The sequence below is a fragment of the Carettochelys insculpta genome, chromosome 2, assembly GCF_033958435.1.
Source record: "Carettochelys insculpta isolate YL-2023 chromosome 2, ASM3395843v1, whole genome shotgun sequence".
NCBI lineage: Eukaryota > Metazoa > Chordata > Testudines > Carettochelyidae > Carettochelys > Carettochelys insculpta.
This window is the reverse complement of record NC_134138.1, coordinates 229,905,569-229,927,350: the sequence shown is the minus strand read 5'-3', so window position 1 is coordinate 229,927,350 and position 21,782 is coordinate 229,905,569. Positions and strand designations below refer to the sequence as shown.

The 21,782-nt window shown below is 50.9% G+C and overlaps 1 protein-coding gene across 4 annotated transcripts in view; it reads left to right on the top strand.

The window, feature by feature from the left end:
• Window positions 1–21,782, top strand: part of GLCCI1 (glucocorticoid induced 1) — a 115,713-nt gene that overhangs the window by 41,139 nt on the left and 52,792 nt on the right. For all 4 annotated transcript variants that reach the window (XM_074984693.1, XM_074984692.1, XM_074984695.1 and 1 more), the window contains exon 3: window positions 10,072–10,158. In XM_074984693.1, coding sequence (XP_074840794.1) covers window positions 10,072–10,158 — 87 coding nt within the window. The remainder of the gene's footprint in view (window positions 1–10,071; window positions 10,159–21,782) is intronic.

Below are 21,782 nucleotides of genomic sequence, written 5' to 3'. Positions count from 1 at the left end.
TTAGATACCTGAAAACCGCTATCATGTCTCCCCTCATGAAACACCAAAGCGAAAAACCATTAATTCTGTATTTATTTTCAAAATCCTTGTCAATTGGATGATGCTTTGTCTTGCATTATGAAGAAATAAAACTCTCTACCCAAGGCCATATTTTCCATTTAGGTGAATTTTAATACCATAGTTTATAGTCAGCCTTTATGTTATCCAAGTTAATATACAAAACATGCATATATTGCCCTTCACAAATATTCCCTGGCTTCTCTGAAATGCAGAACAAAAAAACAAGCCTTTTCTGTTGTGATGGAAATAAAGTGGACTTAGTCTGTAAATAAGTAATGTTAAAGTATAGGTGGCCATTATCTTCTCTCTCCATTTCCCAGTCTCAAAACTGGGCCAAGGCACTGGATTTCATCAGACTTTGACGTACCTTGAAGTTTCTGGGATATGCCGCCAAATGTTTGATGTAAATTCAAGAGGAAGAATGTTTGTAGAAGCATATATTTGAAAAAGCAGGGCAGAATTACCACATTGCTTGGAGGAAATACTAATTTGCCCAAAATTTAGTAAATTAGAACAATGAGACTGAACAATATCAATTGGGATTGAGGAGAGCAACCAAATGTGTTTATTGTCAGAGGCTACTGTTACACTACATCAATCTGTCAGCAGAAGTCACTGTCCGAAGGGATTTCCCGATTAAACTTCTGATGACAGAGCGTGGCCACACCTAAAAGCCAATCGGTATAGCGCTCCGCTCTGCTCCGCTCTGTTAACAGAGCGACTGGGCTGCCTGGCTGCTCTCTTGAAAGAACAGGCACCCAGAAGCACAGCAGACAGGGCTGCTCATTGTTCTGGATGTCCTGTGTGTCAAGAGAAGGCCCCCCCCCAGAGTGTCCACATATTTTTTTGTCAAGAGAATCTGTTGACAGCAGCTTTATGCCTTGTGGCTGAGAGGCAGACCGCTGCTGGCAAAAGTGAAGAGTTTTGTTAACAGACTGTCAACAAAATGCACTTTGTATGTGGACGTTCCACTAGTTTTGACAAAACCAGGGTTTTGTCAGGAAAACTCGCTAGTGTAGCAGTAGCCAGAGTTCCTTTTCCCCTACTTTGGTATCCTGTGAGCAGTTTCTCACAACTGAGACTTGTAACCTGGACCTTCATATCTCAAAATAGAAGCTCATGCTTCACCTTGTTAGTTTGAGAGGGATATTGTTGAAATGTTGAATAGTAACAGAGAGGAAGCCATGCTAGTCTATACACTATCAAAACAAAAATCAGTCAAGTAGCACTTTAAAGACAGACTATTTTGCTTGTCTTTAAAGTGCTACTTGACTGCTTTTTGTTTTGATATTGTTGAAATGTGTTATCCTGTCTTTTCCACCCTCATTTTGTTTAAGCTAGGTGCATATCTTGTTTTAAACTTAAGATTCTTAACTCTTTGGCGCAAGGGCCATCTCTTTTCTCTATAGACAGTACAAGGGGATGCTGATCTGATTTGGCTATGTAGGTGCTACTCTAATACAGTGGCTGATCATGTTCTAGCTGCTATCATGTTCTCTTTATGATTTAAATAGGTTTTCTGCTTAGACAGCCTCTGTTTCTGGTGTGAACTGCAACATCCTAGCTGCTGTGACTCATTGTGATCTGATGTTGCTGTTGTTTTAGTCTGCTTTTCAATGTGTTTAACAATTTTATGTGTGTGTACTTGTAGGCTGTTAAATGTTAAGCTGCCATGAATGAACACTTTTTGTAGAGTTGAAAACAAAATGAAAAGCATGAAAAAGTTACTGTAACAAGTAGTAAAAATAGAAAAATACTCTAAAACAAGATGTTTAAGGTGCTCTTTTCCACAGTTTTCGTGAGATGTGTTGAACTGTGCTTGGGGAGTAATACTTTGTGACAACTTTCATTTACTGAGATTTGCAAAAACAGAAGTCCTGTTTAAACGTCATGAGGTTTTTGTTTGTTTTGTTTTAAAGGTTAATCTTTATTTGAACGGGATATACATGAGAGTATAAGCCCATAGAATTTTCAGGATGGCAAGAGTGTACATACATTTTTACAAAAATGTTAATGTTTGACACAAGTTAATGTTAAAATGTTAATGTTTGAGACAGTTGAAAGCAGTAACCTAACAGTTTTGAGGAAGAGATGCTGACGATATTCAATGAATTGCTTGTTGGTTTAAGCCTTCAGAACCTGAATTTCTTTTTACCTGTGTGAATATGGACTCTTTTTTATGTCTTGTGTGACTTGCTGTATCTGAGCAATCACTATTCTTCTTTGAGTGGTCCCCGTGGGTGCTCCACAGTAGGTGTCAGGCTCGCCCCGGCGCCACAGCTTGGAAAATCTTCAGCAGTCTCCGTTGGGTCGTGCATGCGCCAATGCACGTCAGCTCTTCGCGCGCTTACGGTCACGTGCGCGATGCGGTCCCCACCAGTTCCTTCTCAACCGCTAACGGCTGCAGACGGAATCCTCTCCGGCTCCAATGCCTGAGACAGATAAATCTTATTTTTTCTTGTGTTAATAGTTTTTAACAGTTCATAGTTAGCAGTTCTATAGTTATTATAGTTAGTTACTCTGTTAAAAGTCGTTAAAAGCTAAAGACTATCTTAAAACCGCAGCGGCCACCTCCGGGCAGGCCCGCTGCTTTTGTTTGTCAGCCTTCAAAGGCCAACGGTTATTAACATCACCTAATAGACTGTTAAGTGTGCTATTAGCACCTAAGGACTCAGAGTTAAGTTTTAACAATGCCATCCCCCGGCTTTAAGAAGTGTGAATCTTGCCGGGAGGCCATGCCTGCTTTGGATGGCCATAGCAGATGCATACGGTGCCTCGGGGAGATGCACGTTCCCCAGAAGTGCTCCGATTGTTCCAAGTTGACTAATAGAGCTAGAAAAGATAGAGAAATGAGGCTGAAGATGCTGCTAGTTGACAAAGCACTTCAGCCTGCCTCATCGGAGATAACGCATGCTGAGGGCTCTTCAGGATCGCACAAGAGGAAGGCTGCCTCTTTGACCTCCTCTGCGCAGAAGAAAATAAGAGCCTCGCCTACTCGATCCCTGCCCCTTACTGTTGGGAGCGGGATGAGTGTAACAAAGGGCCCGCGCACGCTGGCTTCCTCCACTGGTAAAACCGCTGCGCATGCAACCACTCAAGGCCCTGCAGCTACCGGGGAGATGGCACCGAGAGCTGTGTGGGCACTAGTCAGTCCGGCACCGACTACTGCGGCACTGATCGAGACTTCCCCAGAGGCACCGGAGACGACGGCACCAGGAGCAGTGGAAATCAGCATGACACCTGCTCCGGTACCAAGCTCACCGATAAGACCACCCGAGAGGGTAAAGGCTAAAACAAAGACCAGGCACCGCAGCCCCTCTCCTGAGGTAATTGCGCTGCCTCTGTCACCACGATCACCACCGGAGATTCGACGGGCAGCAACACCTTCAGCCTGCCACAGACGTCCTTCTCCTTTTCTTTGAAGTCCATCCCAGGGGTCTGCACGCTTTTCTCCATCATCTAGCAGAGATCCCTACAAGTTTTCTCACAGAGGCTCTCCTCGTACGTCGGTATCATCTCGTAGGTCTCGACATTCTGGGCACCACCCTTACATCCTTGGGTCCAGGTCTCCATCGCCGGGCCCCTATCCCTGTTGCTATGACCGCGATCATTATGCAGGGCGTCAGCATAGGAGGTCGACGTCTCACTATGGATCCCCGTCGACCACCCCTCAACGCTACGGCCAAGTTAGTGTATTCAATGGTTTTAACTGTTTTTTCTTTAGAGTTTTCAAGTTCTTAGGCTACTGTTAAGTTAGCCAGTTGTTATTTTCAAAAAAAAACAAACAAACAAACAACAAGCGGGACGGCATTCAGTCCAGTCCTAGTAAAAAGTGGAGCACCGGAGGCCAGGAGCCTAGGGCCATTAGCCCTCCTGCCACGGCAGGCTATCGGAGAGGGGGAAAAACAGCACAGAGAAGGTGCTAAGTACCCATTAACAACTGAAAGACTCCCTCACCCCATCAGCGCAAAAATGGAGGAAAGCCTCCCCAGCCCGATCCCTGCCGGCAGCAACAGCGAGCGGGACAGGAGGAGCGCACAGCCCCCAGCCGCAGCAACAGCTGATCAGCGGCGGCACAGAGAGCCACGTGGAGGCAGCTCAGCCTCCGATAATCAAACAGCCGCCCCGCACCGCAGGCAGGGCGGCGGCTAAACAAGCGCCAGTACCGGCGGCACTGCAAGCAGCGGCACCGACCCCCGGGGAACCGGCGGTGCAGAGCGCGCAAGCACGCAGCTTGCAGGCACCGGAGGACACCGCCCGTGCGGCACCGCCCATGAACGTGCCGAGCATGGCGTGGACGGGGCCGAGATCCCCTACACGTCAGGGGGCGGAGCTACCTCCTCAAGGGAGGGGGAAGGCTGCACACAAAACAAGGCACCGCAGCCCCTCTCCAGACAGGGCTGCAGAGTTGCTTTCTCTCAGCCCTCCGCTTATGCTGCAGACTCCAACCAGAAGGCAGGGGTCCCCCGAAGCCTACCCAGAGCCCCCGTCTCCATTTTTACAACCAGCCTCGCCCTGGCTGGGACCACCTTCACCCTTCCTGGGGTTTGAGCCGCTCGAATACTATCACAAATCGCTCTCTCGAGTGTCCCAGATCTCTCGACGATCTCGCTCCCCCAGATGCAGAGGGTATGCACCAACGGAGTGGTCAAGGTCACCTTCCCAAGAACAGTGCCCGTGCTGCCATGGTCACCCCTATCATGCGGGGCATAGACACCACCGGCAATCTACCAGGGAAAGATCCCCACAGACGGTCCCATATCCCCGAGGGCAATCGCGAACGGGGACAGAGACTCAAGTATCTCAGGGGGAACTGGTTATGGAACCCTGAGATTTTCCCTTGCAAGCTTCCAGCGAGGGGATGTACCATCACCAACAGGAACCGGAAGGGTCCAGAGAGGCATACCCTAGCGGTTCCTCGCTGTCCTCCCCAGACGAGGCTACGGCCCCGGGGGACGTCCATCCTCCGGATGATCTCAAACAGTTTCAAGAGCTGTTTAAGAGGGTGGCCTTCACGCAAGGCATCCAGACAGCAGAGGTGCAAGAGAAACACCATAAGCTCCTCAAAAATCTGAGACCTCCGGCCTCCTCCAAAATAACAATACCGCTTGATGAAGCAATCTTGGAGTCCGCCACTATGATATGGCAGACCCCTGCGACTATTCCGCCTGTCCACAAGAGAGCGGATAAGAAATACTTCGTGCCGGCGAAGGGCATGGAGTTCCTGTTCAGCCACCCACAACCAAATTCCTTGGTGGTGGAGTCGTCGCAAAAAAGATCAAAGACATCTCAATTTAAGACGGGGAACAGACAAAGATGCCAAGAAGCTAGAGCTGTTCGGCAGAAAGGTCTACTCCTCCTCCACTCTACTGTTGCGAATGGCAAATTACGCAGCACGTTTAGCGAACCATAATTTCGACAACTACACTAGGTTAACCTCCCTCATGGACTCGCTTCCAGAGGACAAAAAACTGGTGCTCAAGGCCATCGTGCAAGAAGGCTACGCGGCCTCGAGGACGGGAGTTCAAATCGCCCTGGATGTTGCGGACACAGCAGCATGCTCCACAGCTACGGCAGTGGTGATGCGAAGGGAGTCCTGGCTCCAGACTTCGGGTATACCGAGGGATCTGCAGCCAAAGATAGTCAATCTTCCCTTTGACTCGCAGAAGCTGTTTGCTGAATCAACTGACTTGGTCCTTCATTCCAGTAAAGATTCAAGAGCCACACTTAGGACCCTGGGGATTTACACCCCTCCATACAGAAAGAAAAAGTACTACCCTCAACAGAGACGGTACCAGTACCAGCAACAGCGTCGCCAGTACCACAGGGGTTACGAGCAAGGGCGACATCAACAGCACCAGCAGTACAGAACTCCCAGGCGACGTTCCCAACAGAGCCGTGCGTCCTCGGGGCAGGGCCAAAGGCCACAAGTTTGACACACAGATCCAGGGATGCGCCATCACTACCATCGCACAAAGTCATTCGAAGCGGCTATTCCACCATCGCCTCCGACCATTTTACGACCAGTGGCAAAGGATCACCACAGACAAATGGGTGCTGGAGATTATAGCCACGGGGTACGCCATCCCCTTCCAGTCGCTCCCACCACCACGACCTCCACCCAGGCCCCACCTCCAGGAGGCCTCCCACATAGCGAGGCTCAAGCAGGAGGTAAACCATCTCATGCTCATAGGGGCAGTGGAAGGAGTGCCGGAGCAACTGCAAGGAAAAGGGTTCTACTCGAGGTACTTCCTCACGGAGAAAAAGACAGGAGGCTGGAGGCCCATCTTAGATCTTCGAGGCCTCAACCGGTACCTGCACAAGCAACGCTTTCGGATGATCACAATCGCCTCCATCCTTACGGCACTGGACGATGGAGATTGGTTCGCAGCCCTCGACTTACAAGACGCGTATTTCCACATAACTATCTATCCAGCTCACCGGCGATTCCTCCGGTTCATGGTAGGCAAAGAACATTTTCAATACAAGGTCCTACCGTTTGGCCTCTCCTCGGTCCCCAGAGTCTTCACCAAGACCTTGGCAGTGGTGTCAGCCTACCTGCACAGACAGGGGGTATTTATATTCCCGTATCTGGACGACTGCCTACTCAAAGGAGCCTCGAAGGAGGAGGTACTACGCATGATACGCATCACAGCAGGCACGTTCTCTTCGCTCGGCCTGGTTATCAATCTGGCAAAATCAAAGATAGACCCCACACAGCACATAGAGTTCATAGGGGCACGCATATATTCTATTACAGCGAGGGTGTATCTACCAGAGACTAGCTTTCGGGCCATCGGCTCCCTCGTGCAAGTCATCACCTTCAGCCCTACGGTGCCAGTCCTGACGTGCTTACAGCTGCTGGGCCACATGGCAGCGGCGACGTTCGTAGTACAGAACGCCAGGTTACACATGCGCAGCATGCAGCACTGGCTGGCGAGCGTATACAAACCGGCAGCACACTCCGTTCACAGGGTGGTGTTGGCCACAGCAGATGTGCGCAGATCCCTGCAATGGTGGGTAAACCCCAAGAACTTGCTAACAGGGGTACCCTTCCACCAACCACAAATATCAGTTTTTCTTACTACAGATGCCTCCCTCATAGGGTGGGGAGCACACATGGGTGAAGAGGTGACTCAAGGGCTGTGGTCCTCCACGGAACAGTCACTGCATAGAAATATACTGGAGCTCAGAGCAGTGTTCAACGCCTGCAGACACTTTCGAGGCCATATACAAGGCAAAGTAGTAGGGATCAGTACAGACAATACCTCCACCATGTTTTATATAAGTCGGCAAGGAGGAGCTCGGTCCTGTGCCTTATGTGCGGAAGCAGTCCGGTTATGGAACTGTTGCATCGCCAACAATATAATCTTGAAAGCCTCGTACTTACCAGGCGCTCACAATGTGAAGGCAGACCAGCTGAGCAGGCGTTTCGCACTCTCGCACGAGTGGCAGATCCGTCCCGATCTGCTACGACCAATTTTTCACGCATGGGGTTTTCCCCAGATAGACCTGTTTGCCACTCAACACAACAAGAAGTGCCCACGATTCTGCTCCAGGGCAGGACTGAGACGGGAGTCCCTGGGGGACGCATTCGCGATCTCGTGGAGGGGCCCCCTGCTTTACTCTTTTCCTCCCACAGTGCTGATCCACAAAGTCTTGCAGAAAGCCAGGAGGGAAGGAGCCCGAATGATCCTGATAGTCCCAACGTGGGATCGACAGCAATGGTTCCCCCTACTCCTGCGCATGTTGGACCGTCCACCAATGCCCCTTCCGGTGGCGCCGGATCTCCTCACGCAAGCCCAGGGGTCCATAGTGCATCCGCACCCCCAAGGCCTGCGACTACAAGCGTGGTTAATCCATGGCTCAGCTCCCTAGAGAGCACATGTATGGAGGAAGTGCAGCAAGTCCTAGAAAGTAGCAGGAGGGCTTCCACCAGGAAGACCTACAAGGAAAAATGGACTCGCTTCACAGCATGGTGTTCTACCAAACAGCTAGCCCCCCTTTCGATGCCTATACCTGTAATATTAGAGTATTTACTGGACCTCAAGAGAGAAGGACTCTCACTATCCTCGTTAAAGGTCCACCTTGCCGCCATTTCGGCGTTCAGACACGAAGAGGAAGGGCACACGGTGTTCGCCCATCCCATGGTTACCAGGTTCCTCAAAGGGTTGGTAAACCTATACCCCCCTCGGAAACCGCTTCCACCTTCGTGGAACTTGGACCTGGTGCTTAATGTGCTAACGGGACCACCGTTCGAGCCCTTGGCCACGGTCTCCCCCCTCCTCCTTACGATAAAGACAACCTTTCTTCTCGCAATCACGTCAGCTCGCAGGGTGAGCGAGCTTGCGGCAGTTATGGCAACGCCACCCTGCAATGTTTTTTTCCAAGGAGGCAGTAACCATACGGCTGCATCCAGCCTTTGTTCCCAAAGTGTCTTCTGAGTTTCACATTAACGAACCTATTGTTTTACCCTCGTTTTATCCAAAGCCTCATAACTCTAACAAAGAGGCGCGCCTACACCTCCTGGACATGAGGAGGGCGCTAGCCTTCTATATAGACAGGACCAAGTCCTTCCGGAAAATGGATAGACTCCTAGTCTCTCTCGCTCCCAAATTGAAAGGAGAAGGTCTCTCTTCGCAGAGAATCTCGAAGCACATCGTATCCTGCATAAAAATGTGCTACGAACTGAAAAAGACTCCTTTACTGGCCACTCCCAGGGCTCATTCCAGTAGGGCGGTGGCGGCATCAACAGCCTTTTTCAAGGGCGTTGCGCTAAAAGACATTTGCAGAGCGGAGACCTGGTCATCCTTTGACACCTTCGCCAAACATTACGCCCTTCACAGGGTATTCCAAGAGGATACCCGTCTCTCAACAGCGGTCCTCTCGGGGACAAGCTGCACATAATCCGATTACCCACCTCCTATCTTGGGTTACTGCTGGGTAGTCACCTAATGTGGAGCACCCACGGGGACACTCGAAGAAGAAAGAAATGTTACTCACCGTAGTAACGATGGTTCTTCGAAATGTGTCCCCGTGGGTGCTCCACTACCCGCCCATCCTCCCCACTTCGGATCTCTGTTTAGTGTTTTGCAGGAGCATCCGAGGTGGTTGGTCAAGGAACTGGCGGGGACCGGATCGCGCACGTGGCCAGGAGTGCGCAAGGGAGCGGCGTGCACCGGCGCATGCGCGGTCCGGCAGAAACTGCTTGGAAGATCCGATCTGCGGCGCCGGGCGAGCCTGACACCTAATGTGGAGCACCCACGGGGACACATCTCGAAGAACCACCGTTACTACGGTGAGTAACCTTTCTTTTTAAATAATTCATTTTGCACTGCTTGACCTTTGTCTTTTGTAATATGAGGATTAGGTTTACAGTATTCTTAATAAAGTTAATAGGATTTACAGTTTTATGTGTTTTCTAATCTGTTCTGTAAAGTGTAGTTAAAGCCATATATTCCAGGTTTGTTTGTTTTTTAAATTGGAATAACTTCTGATGGTGTATTGTCTTCTTCATTATTTTTGTAATCCTGTAGAAATCCTGCTAACTGTTTGAACATTACTGAAAAATCCATCCAGTTCCTTTTAGTCTCCATTTCTTTAAAATTCCTGGGGAATGTAATGTCCCAAGTCTGTAAACATACATGAGTAATTTCATGTAGGTAACTGAACACAGTAGTTCACTAAACTCAGTGCACAAAGAAATGTGTAAGAGTGTTTCCCTATAGAATCAGAGCCTTATTTTGTAGTAAGAGAAGATAATGAAATAGAAATTGTCTGTATTTTCACTTCCTCGTTCATTGAGAGCATTGTCACTGCACACACATCAGTTCTGGAGTACATGCATGTACAGACAGTACTGACTGTTTGAATATGTTGCTGGAAGGTGAGGTGAGAAATAGTGCAGAGAGTTTGTGTCTTACATGGTGAATTCAGTGTATTTAATGCAAAATACTAATTAGTAGTTGAGCCCAAGCCCTTATATTTGTTATCTTTTGTTTTGTTTCATAGACTCCTAGCTGTTGGGCAGAAGAGGGGTCAGAAAAGAGATCACATCAGCGTTCAGCATCATGGGGGAGTGCTGATCAATTGAAGGAGGTAAGTAGTTTTGCATGAGGTGGATATGTGACCAGCCCAAATTATAACATGTTTCTAAAAAGAGTTTAAAGTTCCTGTTTAGAGCCAGGAAATTCTTTGTACACACACTCTGTCCCCCTCACCCATACAAGTTTGGACCCCAGTTCAAGACACATTGGTTTCAGGGCTGCCTTGTTTTGTGCCAGCTGAACCATCTTTCCCAGCTCAACCTTTTGGAACCAGAGGAGGAGCAGGAGTGTAGAGACAGAGTTGCCACTTGGGAGTTTTCCTCAGTCAGTGAATGTCTCCAGTTGGCTCTTAAGTCAGTTCAATCCTTTGCACTAGTCCCATGTCACAAAGAGGATGACATATGCGTCAGAATCTGGGCCATTTAGTTTGAGATTCCAGTGACAGATGTTTTGGACTGAAAATAGAAACCATCTCATATCTAATAGGAAACAAAATCACTTAGTATACATGGTTAATGTGACTGTACTTGGAATATTTGGTTTGGTTCGAGGCATGCTATTAGAAATAATGACAAGTTGGAAGGAATTGAGCAAAAAAATCATGGTTTTAATGAAATTCGTGCATTAGTGGTCTATGGGGAAAATAGATACAGATAGGCTAAGCAGTAACTAAATGGAGTGGATGTAAATGGGAATACTTGAAAGTTATAAATATCAAGTGCTTTTAGAGGCACCCTAGGTTCTTAAGTGGGATCCCACTCCCGCAGGCCTGAGAGAACCCTTTGTCCCTACTACCAGGCCCAGTCTCACTCCATTATAAAACAACTTCATTTGTGCCGTGACAAGCCCTGAGCTGCAATAAGGGACCATTCGGTAGTCTATGGGGAGCCACATACGATTCCATCCACAGAAGTAACACAACATACTGAGCATCTAGTGCCTAGATAACTAGACGAACACACTCCAGCCCAGTTAAAAATCCAAAGTCTGTAGTGTCTTACATAGTGTCTTACATTCTAACCATGTACCTTCTGCTTCTTGTGTTAGTCACTGTTGCTTGTATGTGGTGCAAGTTGAAAGGAGGATTCTTCTTTGAGTGGTCCCCGTGGGTGCTCCACAATAGGTGTCGGGCTCGCCCGGCGCTGCAGATTGGAAATCTTCCAGCAGTTTCTCCTGGGTCGCGCATGCGCCGTTCCCCTGGCCACGTGTGCGATCCAGTCCCTGCCAGTTCGTTCTCAGCCACCATCGGCTGCAGATGGAATCCGCTCAGGCTAAGGCCAGAGTCAGATTAGATAGTTGTTTTCTACGTGTAATTTGTTGTTTTTGGTTACTAAAAAAAAAAAAAAGAGAGAGAGAGAAAGCAAGGACAAAGAGAATATCATCAAAAAAAAGAGAGGAGTGGAGAAGAGAAGAGCAGACGTGAAGGCCATTTAGGCTGCCCGCTGCCCCGCAGGCCGGTGATCGCTATTTGGGGTGGAAAGGCATGGATTAAGTGCTAAGTACCCTATTAACAGTGAAGGACTCACCGCAATGGCCTCTTCAGGTTTTAAAAAGTGTGAGTCATGCCGCGAAGCTATGCCAGCCTCCGATGGGCATAGCGAATGCATCCGCTGCCTGGGGGAATCACACATTACCCAGAAGTGTTCTCACTGTGCTAAGCTCACAGCCAGGGCCAGGAAGGACAGAGAGATGAGGCTTAAAATGCTCTTGTTCGTTAAGGCTCTCCAGCCGGACTTGCCGGAGAAGCCTCACCCAGAAGGGCCCTCTGGGTTGCATAAGAGGAAGGCAGCTCCTCTGACCCCCTCAGTGCAGAAATGGAGGAAACTCTCCCCGGCTCGATCCTTGCCAGCGGGTTCAGCGAGCAGGACGAGCGGCGCACACAGCCCCCAGCCGCATACTCAGGCAAGCGGCAGCGCAGCAGCGCACATGGCAGAGGCTGAGCCTCCGGTTACACAACAGCTGGCACGCATGGCACCCAGAGTGTCAGCGAGGCAAGCGCTGGAACTGGCAGCACCGCCGCAGGCGGCATCGGCCCCCGCAGCACCAACGGTGCAGGGGCACCAGGCACGGAGCCTGCAGGTGCCGGAGGAAGCTACCCCCATGGCACCGCAGCTGATTGTGCCGAGCGCGGCGCCAACAGCGGGGCCGAGATCCCCGGCACGGGCGGGGGCAGTGCCAGCCCCGCAGGGGAGGGGCAAGGCGAAATCAAAAACCCGGCACCGCAGCCCGTCTCCAGACACGGCTGTGTTGCTGTTAGCACCAAGCCCTCCCGCTGTGATACACACGCCGCACCGAAGGCCTGTGTCTCCACCGGTTTATCCAAAACCACCTCCTCCGTTCCTCCAACCAATGTCACCATGGCTTGGGCCACCTTCACCATTTCTGGGAGTGGATCCCCTGGAGTACTATCACAAGCCAGTTTCACCTCTATCTGTGTCGTCGCGGAGGTCTCGCTCTCCCAGACATCGGGGGTACACGCTCCGTGGGTGGTCCAGGTCTCCATCCCCGGACCCTTGCCCATGCTGCTATGGTCGTCCTCATCATGCTGGACACAGACACCGCAGGCCTACATCCAGGGGCAGGTCCCCCCAGCCGCTCAATACCCCCATGGGCACTCTCGATCAGGGACGGAAACACAGTTGTCTCAAGGGGAGTTAGTTTTAGAACCCCGAGACTTTCCTTCACAATTCTCCAGGGAGCAAGTGTATCATCGACCACAGGAGCCTGAGGGTTCGAGGGAGGTTTATCCCAGTGGTTCCTTCTCATCCTCCCCAGATGAGGCCATGGCCCCCGGGGATATCTCCCCCCCGGATGACCTTAAACAATTTCAGGAGCTATTTAAAAGGGTAGCTTTCACGCAAGACATTCAAATGGCAGAGGTGCAGGAGAAACATCACAAACTCCTGAAAAATTTGAGACCCCCCAGCTCCATCCAAAATTGCTATTCCGCTGGACGAAGCCATTATGGAGTCAGCCACTACCGTATGGCAGACTCCGGCCTCTATCCCGCCTACGAACAAGAGAACGGATAAGAAGTACTTCGTCCCGGCAAAGAGCATGGAGTTCCTCTTTAGTCACCCACAACCAAATTCTTTGGTGGTCGAATCGTCCCAGCAGAGGTTGAAGGCTTCTCAGCATAAATCGGGGGGATCGGACAAAGATGCTAAGAAGCTAGAGCTGTTTGGCAGGAAGGTATATTCCTCTTCTACCCTGCTATTGAGAGTGGCAAATTATGCGGCACACCTAGCAAACCATAATTTTGATAATTACTCCAGACTTACTCCCCTCACAGATTCACTTCCGGAAGACAAAAAGCCGGTGTTAAAGGCGATTGTTGAAGAGGGCTATGCAGCATCGCGGACGGGAGTCCAGATTGCCCTGGACGTGGCGGACACAGCGGCATGTTCAACGGCTACAGCAGTGGTCATGCGTAGAGAATCCTGGCTCCAGACATCTGGTATCCCTAGGGACCTACAGGCGAAGATCGTGGACCTTCCCTTTGATACACAAAAGCTGTTTGCAGACTCAACCGACTCGGTCCTCCACTCCAGTAAGGACTCGAGAGCTACACTTAGAACCTTGGGCATTTATACTCCCCCATACAGGAAGAAAAAATTTTATCCTCAGCAAAGACACTATGCTTACCAACCACAGCGTGCTCAATATAAACGGGGCTACGACCAAGGGCGCCATCAACAGCAGCAACAGTACAGAACTCCCAGGCGACGTTCTCAACAAAGCCATACGCCCTTGGGACAGGCCCAAAGGCAACAAGTTTGACGGGTATGTCGGGGGCTGCACTATCAATACCATTGCTCAATGCCACTTTCATCTCATGTTCCATCATCGCCTCAGACCGTTCCACTCCCAATGGCAAAAGATCACCACAGACAAATGGGTGCTGGAGATCATAGCCACGGTTACACGATCCCCTTCCAGTTGCTCCCACTGATGAAGCCTCCTGCCAGGCCCTCACCTCAGGGATGCTGCCCACGAGGCGAGGCGAGGCTCAAGCAGGAGGTGCATCACCTTATGTTCATAGGGGCGGTGGAAAGAGTGCCGGAAGAATTCCAGGGGAAAGGTTTTTATTCACGCTACTTCCTAACAGAGAAGAAAACAGGAGGCTGGAGGCCCATCTTAGATCTTCGGGGCCTCAACCGTTACTTGCGCAAGCAACGTTTTCGGATGATCTTAGTTGCCTTGATACTCACGGCACTTGACGATGGAGACTGGTTTGCAGCCCTCGACTTACAAGATGCTTACTTTCATATAACAATCCACCCGGCACACAGATGCTTCCTCCGCTTCACGGTCGGCAAGGAGCACTTCCAGGACAGGGTTCTTCCGTTCGGCCTCTCCTCGGCCCCCAGAGTCTTTACCAAAACCCTGGCAGTGGTGTCAGCCTACCTGCATAGATAGGGGGTGTTTATTTTCCCATATCTGGATGACTGCCTGCTGAAAGGGGCCTCGAAGGCAGAGGTCTTACGCATGATACGCGTCACAGCGGACACGTTTTCTTCACTGGGCCTAGTTATCAACCTCGCAAAGTCAAAGACCGAACTCACACAAGATATAGAGTTCATAGGGGCACGCATAAACTCTATCACAGCAAGGGTGTACCTACCCGACGCCCGCTTCCGCGCCATCAGTTCGCTGGTGCAAGTCATCACATACAGGCCCACGGTGCCGGTCTTAATGTGCTTACAGCTGCTGGGCCACATGGCGGCAGCGACATTTGTGGTACAGAATGCCAGGTTACACATGCGAAGCCTGCAGCATTGGCTGGCGAGCGTTTACAAATCGGCATCCAACACTGTCCACAGGGTGGTGTCACCCACGACAGAGGTGCGCAGATCCCTGGCGTGGTGGGAAAACCCCAAGAATCTGCTAGTGGGGGTGCCCTTTCACCAACCACGAATTTCTATTTTTCTTACAACCGACGCCTCCCACATAGGATGGGGAGCACACATCGGCCACAAGGTGACGCAAGGGTTATGGTCCCCTGCAGAACACACACTGCACATAAACATACTGGAGCTCAGAGCAGTGTTCAATGCCTGCAAACATTTTCGAGATTAGCTACATGGCAAAGTAGTCAGGATCAATACCGACAATACCTCCACTATGTTTTACATCAATCGACAAGGAGGAGCATGATCCCGTGCCCTATGTGCGGAAGCAGTCCGATTGTGGAACTGGTGCATCGCCAACAACATAACATTGAAAGCCTCGTACTTGCCGGGCGCTCACAACATGAAAGCAGATCAGCTGAGCAGGCGTTTCGCACTCACGCACGAATGGCAGATCCGCTCTGATCTGCTACGGCGCATTTTTCGTACATGGGGGTTTCCCCAGATCGATCTGTTTGCCACCCAGTACAACAAAAAGTGTCCCCAGTACTGCTCCAGGGCAGGAGTGGGGCGGGCGTCCCTGGGGGACGCATTCATGATTTCATGGAGGGGCCCCCTACTTTACATGTTTCCCCCCACAGCTCTTATCCACAAGGTTCTGCAGAAAGCCAGAAGGGAGAGAGCTCGCATGATACTCATAGTCCCAACTTGGGATCGGCAGCAATGGTTTCCCTTGCTTCTGCGTATGTCGGACCGCCCACCGCTTCCTCTACCGGTGGCGCTGGACTTACTCACGCAGACTCAGGGGTCCATAGTACACCCGCACCCTCAGGATCTGCGTCTACAAGCATGGCTAATCCATGGCTCAGCTCCTTAGAGAGCATGTGTACGGAGGGAGTACAGCAAGTCCTGGAATGTAGCCGAAGGACCTCCACCAGGAGGACTTACAAGCAGAAATGGACTCTATTTACAGCCTGGTGTTACGCCAAGCAGTTAGCTCCCCTTGACGTTCCTATACCTGTAATACTAGAATACTTATTGGACCTCAAAAGAGGCGGGCTTTCTCTATCCTTGCTAAAGGTCCACCTCGCCGCTATATCAGCCTTTCAGCATACAGAGGAAGGGCCCACTGTATTCGCCCATCCTATTGTTACAAGGTTCTTGAAGGGGCTGGTAAACCTGTACCCTCCTTGGAAACCGCTTCCACCATCGTGGAATTTGGACTTGGTGCTCAGCACGCTATTGGGTCCACCTTTCGAACCATTAGCCACAGTTCCCCTACGTCTCCTTACGATGAAAACAACCTTTCTCCTTGCAATTACGTCAGACCGCAGGGTGAGTGAGCTTGCAGCAGTGATGGCAACGCCGCCCTGCACAGTATCCTCAAAGGAGGCGGTAACCTTAAGGCTGCACCCAGCCTTTGTTCCAAAAGTTTCTTCGGAGTTCCATCTTAACGAACCAATAGTTTTACCCTCGTTTTACCCGAAACCTCACAGCTCCAGCAAGGAGGCACACCTGCATCTCCTGGATGTGAGGAGGGCGTTGGCCTTCTACATAGACAGAACTAAGTCCTTCCGGAAAACAGACAGGCTTCTAGTCTCTCTCACTCCCAGGTCAAAAGGAGAAGGTCTCTCTTCACAGAGAATCTCAAAGCACATTGTGTCCTGTATAAAATGTGCTACGAGCTTCGAAAGACTCCTTTGCGGGCCCCGCCCAGGGCTCACTCCACCAGGGCAGTGGCGGCATCAACAGCCTTCTTCAAGGGCATCACGTTAAAAGACATCTGTGGAGCGGCGACCTGGTCATCCTACGACACCTTAGCCAAGCATTATGCCCTACATCGGGTATTCGAAGAGGATACCCATCTGTCGACAGCAGTCCTCTCGGGGGCAAGCTGCACATAAACCGATTACCCACCTCCTTACTTGGGTTACTGCTGGGTAGTCACCTATTGTGGAGCACCCACGGGGACCACTCGAAGAAGAAAGAGAAGTTACTCACCTGTAGTAACGATGGTTCTTCGAGATGTGTCCCCGTGGGTGCTCCACCACCCGCCCATCCTCCCCTCTTCGGATCTCTGTTTAGTGTTTTTTAGGAGCATTCGAGGTGGTTGGTCAAGGAACTGGCGGAGACTGGATCGCGCACGTGGCCGGGGGCGCACGGGGGAGCGGCGTGCGCCGGCGCATGCGCGATCCAGGAGAAACTGCTGGAAGATTTCCGATCTGCGGTGCCGGGCGAGCCCGACACCTATTGTGGAGCACCCACGGGGACACATCTTGAAGAACAATCGTTACAACAGGTGAGTAACTTCTCTATCCCAGTCCTACACGTCCTACCATGTCCCACCCCATGGTTGTAATGCTGGTGAGAACTCCTGTATCTAGACCACTCTTTCATTCTGCTTGAGGCAGTGTCCCTGGGCCAGTACCACAGCCCCAGGTTCAGGCTGTATGTCACCTGTTCTGTCTAGCAGTAGTCAAATGGTCTTCTTTGGGTGATTGTTCATGTGCATTCCAATGTAGGTGTGTACATGTGTGCTCAGTTGCGATAATTTTTTTCCTTAGCTGATTGCTGTCAGGTCAGAGTGGTGTTGCCCCCTGGAGTGGTGCTGATATAGCACCCAGTGTAGGTACTGCTTGCCCCACCCTACTCCGTTCCTTCTTGCCGTGATGTCAGTTGCTGGAACTTCCCATTGCCCGTGTGAGCAATCCTCTTAGTTAGCTGGTGGTGGTTAGATATTATCTCTAAATGGTTCTAATTAGATGTTAATAGTTGTAAATAGTTAATAGTTTTATTGTTATTAGTGTAAATCATTCCCCCTCCTTGATGTCTCGGGCCAAGGTCGCCAGGCTTCGAAAGCTGTGTTGACTGTGAGAAGTGCATGCTGAAAAGTGATCCTCTTTCAGCCTACTTGAAGTGTCTGGGTGAGAGTCATCATCAGAACCACTGCCCAATCTTTAAAACTTTCAAGCCGAGAACATTAAAGGACAGGGCTCAGCGCCTCAAAGGTCCTATTGAGGGAGGCAGCTCCTCAGTCCAAGGAATCCGTGTCCACTGGGCCAAGTACTTTTTTCCTTGGTGAGGAGTGCACCAGTACTAAGCTCAGCCCAGGCATTGATGAAGGGGATGGGAGCACGGTGCCATCATTAAGGGCTGGTACCTCAATCTCCTCAGAGACATAAGTCTCAATCCCCCAGTGCCTCACAAAAAGAAAAGGCATGACAGGGACTGTTCTCCAGTGGCTTCCAAGCTCAGGGAGGATTCCCTGGTAGCAACAGGAGAGATGCGCCATGGTCAGGCTTCGGTGCTGGTTCGGAGGTGTAACCCCTGCTCCTCACAGCTATGGTTGATGCAGGAGGCATTCTGGGTGGCTGAGCCTCCAGCACATCCTAGTGCCTTTTCCACTGCTGAGGAGGAACACACAGCTACTAAGTAAGTCCAAAGAATGCTCACCTTCACCTCTCATGAGAGAGAGGCACTCTCACAGGATCAGATTCCCATCTAGGCTTGTTCCTAAGAGAAAGGATCCCTCTCTAATTCTGTCCCTGTTGTGTGAGTCCTTGTGTATAAGACCTAAAGACTTAAATATGCCTAAATCTCCTGCCCACGAGGGTAAGGTGAGAAAGAGATCTGTTAATACTGGCTCCAACTCACAAGCCAACACATCAGCACCTGCATTTACTGAGAGCTCCAAGATGGGCCCTCTTCAACAGTACTTGACTCGGTTTTGTAAGGCTCTGTTGATCACAGTGTACATGGGCACTCCACACTCTGTGACAGACTGAAACGTCTAATTTTCTGGAGGATATTTGCATCTTTTCTTACCTTCAGTCACATGCTTTTTCATGTCTCATCCTCTGAAAAGACATATCAGGAGAGAAACCCACCTTGATGAGAATGTGCTAATCTTCTACTCTGCCCACACGTTGGCACCTTCACCTGTTGGTGCTGGTGACTCCTAGTGGAGCCAAAACCTCTCTTCAGATTGGCTGAATACAACATGTCGGACAAGGGATCATTTCTGTATAGCTTGGCTCTTGGCCAGAATAGATCCTCAACATTGTCTTAGACCTATCCTGCAATGAGATGTAATTACCTGGGAGGCTACTGATACCCAGTGCCTTTGGGATCCCTCTTATGTGGCTGATCCATCATACTGCCCCTATTATTGTCCGTGGGATCCCTCTGTTAGACATTCCAGATCTACGTATGAGGTCCTGCTTCCCTAAGGACAGATTCCAGACCATGAACAGCCTGGTAAGACAAGTCAGTTGCAGACCAGGTCTTTGGCTGTATTGTTCTTTGCTGTCTATTAGTTCATCTGCCTTACCTAGACAATGCTGATCCCCATATGTATTCCTCCCATGATTGACTAGTAAGCAGCATTCACAGATGCAGGACTGTGTGGCTCTGTGTGTTAAGATGCAGGTGCTAGAGATGTTTGTAATGCTGCAGAAAAGGCTTGGACTAAAGCCTAATGTTTTGTGAAGGTGTAGATGGAACTCTAGTTCTTCTTCAAGTGGTCCCCATGGGTGGCCCATGTCAGATGTCAGGCCCACTCTGGCGCTGCAGTTTGGAGATTTTGAAGCAGTAGTTAGCTGAACCAAACGTGCGGGAGCGCGCTGGAGCTGGAGCTAAGAGCAGTGTTCAATGCTTGCAAACACTTCCTGCTGCATAGGTGGGGTGCAATCTCACACTGTGTGCAGAGGCTGTTCATCTATGGATCTGGTGCAGGATATGGTGTCTAGACCACCTTTTGAACCTCTAGTCACCACGTTGTTTTGTTTACTTACCTTAAAGACCAGATTGCTTCTCGCTATAACATTGGCCCATAGAGTCAGTGAGCTGGCTGCAGTAATGGCGATTCCACCTTATACAACTTTCTTTAAGGACATGGTGATATTATATTTATGTCCGGCATTCCTTCTCAAGGTCTGCTTGGCATTCCACATAAACGAACTGATGATATTACCATCCTTCTATCCTAAGCCATACTCTTCGAATAGAGAAACAAGGCTCCATGCACTTGAAGCAAGGAGGTCTATGGCCTTTTGTACAGACAGAACAAAAAAGTTCTGTAAAACAGATTATTCTTCTTCGAGTGTCCCCGTGGGTGCTCCACGTTAGGTGTCAGGCTCGCCCCGGCCCTGCAGGTCGGATCTTCCAAGCAGTTTCTGCCGGACCGCACATGCGCCGGTGCACGCCGCTCCCTTGCGTGCTCCTGGCCACGTGCGCGATCCGGTCCCCGCCAGTTCCTCTTTAACCGCCATTGGCTGCAGACGGAATCTGCTCAGGCTACGGCCAGAGTTAGCGTATTTAACGTTTTTGATTGTTTTAAAGTTTCTTCAGTCTTAGATTAAGTTAGTTGGTTCCTGTTTTCAAAAAAAAAAAATCAAAGGGAAGGAATTCAAAGCTTCCAATCCTAGTAAGAAGCAGAGCACCGGAGGCCAGGAGCCTAGGGCCATTAGCCCTCCTGCCGCGGCAGGCTTTATCCGAGAGGGGAACAAGCACAGAGAAGGTGCTAAGTACCCTATTAACAACTCAAAGACTCACCAAAATGTCCTCTTCAGGATTCAAGAAGTGTGAGTCGTGCCGCGAGGCGATGCCAGCGTCTAATGGGCACAGTCAGTGTATAAGGTGCTTGGGGGAATCCCATGTCACTCAGAAATGTTCCTTCTGCGCCAAGTTAACAGCCAGAGCAAGGAAGGACAGGGAAATGCGGCTGAAAATGCTGCTGTTCAACAAGGCCCTCCAGCCAGACGTGCCGGAGCGGCCGCAGCAGGAGGGACCCTCCGGGGCCCGTAAAAGGAAAGCCGCGTCCCTAACCCCATCAGCGCAAAAATGGAGGAAAATCTCCCCAACCCGATCCCTGCCGGCAGCAACAGCGAGCGGGCCGGGTGGAGCGCACAGCCCCCAGCCGCAGCTACAGCTGATCGGCGGCGGTGCGGAGACGCACGTGGCGGAGGTTCAGCCTCCGATGATCAAACAGCCGCCCCACACCGCGGGCAGGGCGGCAGCCAAGCAAGCGCCGGAACCGGTGGCTCCGCAAACAGCGGCACCGACCCCCGGGGAACCGGCGGCGCAGAGCACGCAGGCACACAGCCTGCAGGCACCGGGGGAGACCGCCCGCGCGGCACCGCTGAGGAGCGTGCCGAGCACGGTGCAGACTACGGGGCTGAGATCCCCGATGCATCGGGGGGGGAGCCACCCCCACAGGGGAGGGAAAGGCATCACAGAAAGCACGGCACCGCAGCCCCTCTCCAGGCAGAGCTGCAGAGCTGCTTTCTCTGAGCCCTCCGCTCGTGCTGCGGACTCCAACAAGAAGGCAGGGGTCACCCCTATCCTATCCGGAGCCCCCATCTCCATTTCTACAGCCACTTGAGTACTATCACAAATCGGTCTCTCCAGCGTCCCATGTCTCCAGAAGATCTCGCTCCCCCAGACGTAGGGGGTATGCACCAAGGGAGTGGTCCAGGTCACCATCCCAGGAGCAGTGCCCGTGTTGCCATGGTCGCCCCTATCATCCGGGGCATAGACGCCATAGGCATACTACCAGGGACAGATCCCCACAGACGGTTCCGTATCCCCGAGGGCAATCGTGAATGGGGACAGAGACTCGGATATCTCAGGGGGAGTTGGTTCTGGAACCCCAGGATTTTCCCTCACAAGCTTCTAGCGAGCAGATGTACCACCGTCAACAGGACCCGGAGGGGTCCAGAGAGGCGTACCCTAGCGGTTCCTCGCTGTCCTCCCCGGATGAGGCTACGGCCCCAGGGGACATCCATCCTCCGGACGATCTCAAACAGTTCCAAGAGCTGTTTAAAAG